At 37.6% G+C, this 7750-nt stretch overlaps 1 protein-coding gene across 1 annotated transcript; it reads right to left on the reverse strand.

Annotated features, from left to right (window-relative positions):
• Positions 1–718: 718 nt before the first annotated feature.
• LOC116206761 (homeobox protein knotted-1-like LET6) lies at positions 719–5987 on the reverse strand. Its single transcript, XM_031539567.1, has 4 exons — positions 4769–5987; positions 3844–4090; positions 1640–1884; positions 719–1189 (listed from the first exon to the last, which is right to left on the reverse strand). The coding sequence occupies exons 1-4, from the start codon at positions 5318–5320 to the stop codon at positions 986–988; spliced, it is 1248 nt and encodes a 415-aa protein (XP_031395427.1). The 5' UTR covers positions 5321–5987; the 3' UTR covers positions 719–985.
• Between the last annotated feature and the right edge of the window lie 1763 nt (positions 5988–7750).

Below are 7750 nucleotides of genomic sequence, written 5' to 3' on the forward strand. Positions count from 1 at the left end.
TTAGACACGCTTCAGTAAGTGTTTTTCATGTTAATTTGAACCTCGAAGTCATGTAAGTTGTGAACTTGCCTAGTTATGTTTGGAGAATATTTTGTTATGTTGGCTTATGAACAACTTACCCCAAGTATGGTGTAATATTTTCATCGGATAATGGATTATAGATGTCTTTTGTTATGCTTAATTTATTTTGAATATAGTCTTGTTTATCGTGTTTAATAGTGTGGATATATACATTGTACACAATTAGACACATTTAATTATATAAATTAAATAAGTCTAATCATGTCAACACCGATATAAATAAGTCGTATTCGTACTTAGGAAATTTGAAAATTTTAATAATCATGTCGTGTCTGGTTTTCGACTTCTATCTTTTGTGACACGAGATCGTTTAGACACGACACAATACAAATTGTCAGGTCTAGTAATCAGCGTAACAATATCGACTTAATGAAGCACCAAATGATTGATCTATTCAGAATAAATCCCCTGGAGATCTACTAGATTTTTTGAGCACGCACTATATTCAATTCAGCTAATCAAATCTGTCTCTAACTCCGCATTCAATTCAAAGCGGCAAACTCTAGTGAAATCGAGCGCACCGAAGCATTAGCATCTTCCCCCATCCTTAACTTTTATCAAGATCTGTAATCACATATTAACAATGCCATAAGGTCAACTTAAAACCCTAAAGTCAGAATGCATATGCACACACATGCACACATCAATCTATGATAATCTCCTGCAACTTCTCGAGGGTCATACGACATCATGTCAGGTAGATACATATACATCCTACAATCCCCGATGTGTCTAATTTGAGGTGTCCAAACAACCGGTGCAGCCATTCCGAATCAAATATAACATCTGTCAATGTATATATGTATACTACATATATAACATAATAAATATATATATATAGTATGCAACTAATTAATCTCATGGAATCTGCAACTATTCCGGGGAACACGACCGATATGATAGCTTAGAGGATGGACGGAGAGATGTCCATTGGGAAGGGATTGCCCAAGACATTGTCCATGTAGTAGTGAGGGTGAGTTGCATCCATCACCACAAACTGCATGTCCTCCGACGGCTTCCAGTGCCTCTTCCTCTGGTTGATGAACCAGTTGTTTATCTGCTTCTGGTCCAACCCCGTCGATTCTGCTAGCGCCAGCTTCTGCGACTCCTGCACAAAATAAACACAACAATCAATGACTTCCCCTGTGCCCACGATTGACAAACGAACTTACTACCAACTTTACAAAGCACGCTAAAGAGAGCAGAATTTGGTATGTAAGTTCCAACCAACAGAAGAACCCAGTGCAGTTCAAACTTCAATGTCACGGCTTAGACAAATTAACTCCTGCATCCGAATCAATAGAACACAAGTGCTTCTAGGCAGAACCCCTTATCGTTTAAAGACCTATGAATTTAGCAAAAGTCGAAGCTATAACGTAATAAAAACTCAGAATGTTAACAATGGATTCTCTTAAACAAAGTCCATTACCTGTTGTAGATGATTGATTTGGATTATGTATGTTTCAGAGAACAACATACATTAGAGAACATTAAATACGCATTAATTGTTAGAGAAAATAATATGAAGAGATTTTTGTGATCGTGAAGTTGTACGTACTGAGGGATACGGCCACTTGTAATGTCGGGTCCACCAGTCGAGAAGCTGTTGCCGAGCTTCCTTAGGTAGCTTCCCCTTCTTCCTCTTCTTCATGAACTCCTGCTTGAGGCTCCCTAAATAACCGCTGTACTTCTGCAAGAGCCGACTCTTCAGCTCCCGATCTTCGGCTTGGGGATCAATAAAGCTGTTGTTCACATCAACTTCCTCCTCGGACGACCCGTTCCTGTCCATTCCATCACTGAAAACTGATGGCCACACAGACGAGGTATTAAATTAAAGTATCAGCCTTTAAGAATAAAAGTTCGAACAAAGATAATAGCCTAGCTGCAGTCTGACTGGCAAAACTACTTAGGAACAATATCTGAGCTTGCTCCATTGAAGGACTCAGCAACTTACTAATGTCTGCTCTCCAATACCGGTGCTCAATTAAGACTTGACTATTAAAGGTAATCAAGATATACTTTAGGGAAAATATTTAAGGGAACTGAACATGAGGTCCGAACATTAGCTAACAAAACCACTTACATAATTATCACATCAAGTAGATTAAACCTGACATTAAAACTTATGCGTTGTCCGATGTAATTATTGTCTCATGTTTGAAAATTTATCAACATTCCTATGTATGACAGCGGCTGAGCAATGAAATTTTCCTGCACGAAATTACCAGATTCCACAATTCATCAAGTAAATAATACACATTACATTCACCGAAAAAGAAACTACACATTACAAGTGTCTATGTAACTATATACATATGGCTCGTTTTGAGGAGAGAATTCTTTTGCAAACCCAAGCAAGATGACAGTGAACATTGGCAAGACACGGCCCACTATAGGCCATCGGTAGATCTTTTACCATATGTATCACTTCAAGGGATAGCTCGACATAATACAGTAGTAAACTGGAGAGAGGTCAGAGAATACTGGTCATTAATTAGCATATGGATAGACTCCAACTAAATGTAGGTAAATGTTATAAAGACCGATGAGACCTTAGTGCTTCCGATGGAGCAAGTAGAGAAATTCACATTTTTCTTCAAGAGAAAATTGATCCAATCAGGTCATAAAACTGAACATCTTGGCAACAAATTTACCAATGTAGCCTGATAAACATACAATGCAATATGAGCTCCAATCTTATTGGAAAAATTTAGTATATGGAAGACTAATACCTTTCTTCTTAAAAATGATAAACTAAAATTAATGATGCGTCATTTAGCTAGTCTGTTCAGTATGGCTCAAAATCCTAAGATCCCAGGGGAAAAAAACAAACCCTAGCACCAACTGATTTGCGAAATTATACACTGAAGAATCTGATGAAAATTAATAATGACTGACCAAGAACTATAACAAAAGGTTAGAAATTCATTGATTATTAAAATGATTCTCAGACACGTTCGTTTTCTCTTAACAGCAAAAGAACAAAATTTTTAAAATTGGCAAATATATAATAGAACAACACAAGGTCATGTCCTTCTAGTTACCTAGAAGGGCAAAAGAAAAGAATGGCAACATTGAAAATAACAATTCAGGAGCTGAGCTCTCGACAACCAAAGAGAGCAAAACATCTAAAACACAGTTACCAAGAAGACCCTAATAAATAAGAATTAAAACAATCCAATAGAAAGGCTTCCTCAGCCCATCATTAATTGATATATCAGCAGCCACAAGAAACATCCAAATTCTTCCATGATCATTTCATGCTCACCAAAACCAAAAAAAAAAAAGAGAATTTTTTAAAAACAAAAATATAACGCGTTCGCTTGTGGAACAAATCCTCTAGATAGGGTTTCCAATGTAACTAGTAAATCATCATTTTGAAAATATGTGATATATATATATATATAAGTTCCATTTCAAAGTTGTGAATGAGGTTTTCTGTATATATATATATATATATATATATACGTGTTTCCATGAATCATTATACGCATATGTATAGAAAAATAGACGTTATAAAACGGGTTGTTGCTCTGCAGTAAATTGAAGGCACCTAGTGGCTAAAAACCAGATCGGCGCTTGAATAGGGATAAATCTCAGCTAATAAACACACCGTGATCTCATGGAACAAAAGAGACAGGAGCAATCAAAAACTTGGAATAGACAAATATATATTTTCCAAGAACGAAAAAGAACAAACAAAATTAGATTAAGAAAGAAATAGTAACGGTGAGAGAAATGGAGATAATTTGAGATCATCACCAGGCTCAGAGGAGGCGAGGGTGAGGGCTCTGAATTGGGACTCAATCCTCTGCAGGAAAAGCATGGCTTCTTTGAAAGGTTTCGAGAGTTCTTGCTCGTACTTGGTGAGCATCTCGCAGTACGCCTCCATGAACTGGTCCAACGCTGGGTCCTCCCCGATGCATCCCGAGCCAGCGCCGCCTCCCATAGCAGCAGCAGCCGAGCACGCCTCCTCCAGCCTGGCCACCACTTCCGGCGGCGCTCCCACCTATATATAGAAAAGACCATCAAAATTATGTTCTTTGGATACACTTGGGTTTCAAACAGACACTCTAGTACAGCATGATCCAACTTAGGTAACTACTTTGACCATAACATTAAATTAATTGAAAATTTTTAAAAATAAAAGAAAACGAAAAAGAGGCCGTGATCCAATTAAAGAATTAGCCGTCGAAGAAATTTAAAAAAGAACTGCAGTTAAAAAATGGTTAGAAATACACAAAAGAAAAAAAAGATCAAAAAAATGTTGATGAAATCTCCGTCACTTTAACAAATCACTTTCTTGACCTTGTTCCTAAATTTCTCTCACGCTTCTCCCTTGAAATTCTGACCATACGAAGAAGAAGCTTACAATATACAAAATTATGTTCTCTCAGCTTCCGAGATGTGAGGGTTAGGACAGCGACCTCAGGCTGCTCCAAAGTCCGAGGCCTAACATGTCCGTTACTAGAGAAGAAAAAATTTTAAGGTTTCCACTGACATTTTGTGTGGAAGTAGAGACAGGGGAAGAGAGAGCGCACTGCTCAGCCAAGGGAGAAATTTCACCCAACCAAAAAAAAAAAAAAACACATACAAACCCTCAAGGATAAATTCAGATAAACAAAATACCATAAACCAAATACAATTATACTTGTTTATTATTATGATAATTTAATATAATCATCACCTTTTGGCAATTGACATAAGCAGCAAGGAGGCGGGGGTAGTGAGGATGTGCCATGATCTTGGCCTTGGCAGGAACCGAGGAGGACGAGGACCCGCCGCAGCCGCCGTCGATCTCCATGAAGTAGACACCACGCGCGGCGTTGGCCGCCGGGGGAAGAGGAGGTGGTGGTGGGAGCGGGAGGAGGTGGGCGTAGGATGATGAGGTGGGGTGGGGGTGGGGGTGGTGGTGACTGATGTTAGGGTTGAGCAAGTGATGTGTAGATGTAGTGAGGGAAGTAGTAGAAGTGGAAGAAGGGGAAGTAGTAGCAGTAGAAGATGTCATGATCATCGTAGGACACAAAACCCCATTAACATTAACATTACTATTACTATTAATAATATTATTATTAAAATTAAAATTATTATTGTTATTGTTACTACTCAACCTTCCACTGTTATTCTCTCTATATGTTCCTCCTCCTACTCCTCCCATCATCATCATCATCATCGTACATGATGTGCTCCCACCACCATTTCCATTTGAGCATGATGATGATGAGCCCCCTTCCATCATCCCCTCTTCCTCTCTCTCTCTCTCTTTCTTTCTTTCCTTTTCACTCTCTCTCTCTCTCTATATATAACCTCACTTCACTTCTCCTTGTTATATAATAAAGCCCTAGACAGAGACAGAGAACTCTCTCTCCTCTCTTACTTACTTTCTCTCTCTTGATTTTGTAGTCTCCCTGTGATTCTGTCCTTGTCTCTCTATCAACCTTTCTTTCTCTCTCTAATCTTTTGTCCAGCAAGTGGCCTCCCGAGTTTTGTGCTACAAACCTTTTTACAGGGGAAAAAAATCCCCAACAGTGGATTCTTCTTAGAGCTCCCTCTCTCTCTCTCTCTCTCTCTGTGTGGCTTTCTTTGCATAAACACAGAGAAATGGACAGATGGAAATAAAAGCGTCAGAGAGAGAAAGGAAGAGGGAGGGAGGGAAGGGGGGGTGGGGGTGTGTGTGGTAGTGGGTTGGAAGAAAGGGAAGCAAAAGGGCTTAGGGTTTGGGGGGAGGGGGGAGAGTGGGGAGGAGTTTACCTTCCCGATGAAAACGCTCTAAGCCTCTTTTCTTGCACTGGCAGTGATGCACTGGCCATTACTGGCAAAAGATAGAAAGAACAGAGTGTGTGAGAGAGAGAGACAGAGAGAGAGAATTTCGTGGAAGAAAATATTTAGTGGAGACAAGGCGAAACAGAGAGAGAGAGAGAGAGACAGATGGAGGAACGATCAAATCGATTATAAGTGCCGAACAGAAACGGGGGGAGATAGAGGGGGGTTTGGACCGTTTGGTTACTAATAGTTGCAAGATAGAATAGGGAAAAGGAGGGTTAATACTACCAATCATCAATCAATATATAAATTAATCATACCACAGAAAACACGATTGAATGGCAAATTAAGTTCATCGAAAGCGGATATTACTGTAATGAAAAAGTTTAAATTTACTGAAAGTATCTTATCGTCGTGACCAAACCAATATCTAAATGAAATTAGTTTGAGTTACTAGTATGTGAATACCAAACTTCATTGAAAATCGAAAAATATAAATTAATCACACACCCGAGGCATCTTGTAGAAAAATCTAAGTTGGGGATTCATACATGGATTGATAGCACTTTATAATCTTCACTGAAATAGACATACACATTAATAAAAGTGGTAAGGTGCAATAAAAAAAATGCAACCGTAACCTATCTTTTCTATTCTTCTTATCTCGTGGTTGTGGAAAAAGTTATACATGTAATGCGTGCATCATGTGATAATATCACAAATCAATGACACAATTTTTTTCCGGTAGATAAGAGGGCGTTTGGTATGAAGTAATCCGCGTGGATTATCGAAAATCCGATTTTAAATTCACCGTGCCCACTAGATTACCATATTTGGCTAAATCACAATAAGGTGGCACTTAGTATGTGGAAATTTATGTGAATTTTCAGAAAAATTAATTTAAAATCCATGAATCCACAGGATTTTCACGTTTGGACCATGGCAACCCACCTTTCCACTCTCATATCCTCACTCGAATGGTAATCTAATTACCAATCGAGGGGTTGGGATGTGAATTCTCACGTTGATGGGAATGTACATTATTAGTAATTTAATTATTGAGAATTCATCAAACGCCTTCTAATGGTAATCTGGATTCACAAGGTAACTGACTTTTCCACTCTATTAGTAATACACTTTCTCCGCAAGAGTTGTAGATCTAGATCACCAATAAGATTATAAGGATGTATAACATTAAAAGTTCATACCAAATATGGAAATGAACATTAGCAATAATTTTAAAAGTGGGAATCTATCTTCCAATTAATTAAGTGGGAATCTATCTCAATGGAAATTTAAATTACCAGTAATCTCAAGTGGAAATGCATCAAACGCCACTAGAGGGTTCATTAATTCCTATTGATTTTTAGAAATATTAGGTAGAAACCCGCACTTTGGCTCCACTTCCCAATATTAATTGGAGTCCACATAGAGTTAGTGGTAAGAGATCGGGAACAAACATATAGGAATAGAAACAATTCTGCAATCGTATCTATGTCTATTGGATGTGCTTATGTCACAATTATTTTTCTTTTGCAGTGATCTCATCGGATCTACAGTACTTTTCTATCTTTGTAATCTTTATCGCGAATATTTTACCTTGTACTCATTTTTGTTTTCAATGAACATTCATTGATTTGCTGAGTCAAAAAAAAGTAGAAACTCGCGCCTAGGTGGATTTATTGACCTTATTACTTCTGCTAAATTACAATTACTTTTTTTATCTAACTTCGTCTAAATAAATTCAGAATTTTATATACTTCCGAGTATATTTATTATAATTTATTGTAATATTTTAAGTTAATTATATTAATTATTTATTTTTAGTTTTATCTTATCGTATCGTATTATCATAATATTTTTACGATGTCCATCTGTTTATGTTATTATGTTGTGAATTTACTCT

Source organism: Punica granatum, chromosome 5 (assembly GCF_007655135.1).
Source record: "Punica granatum isolate Tunisia-2019 chromosome 5, ASM765513v2, whole genome shotgun sequence".
NCBI classification, from domain to species: domain Eukaryota; kingdom Viridiplantae; phylum Streptophyta; class Magnoliopsida; order Myrtales; family Lythraceae; genus Punica; species Punica granatum.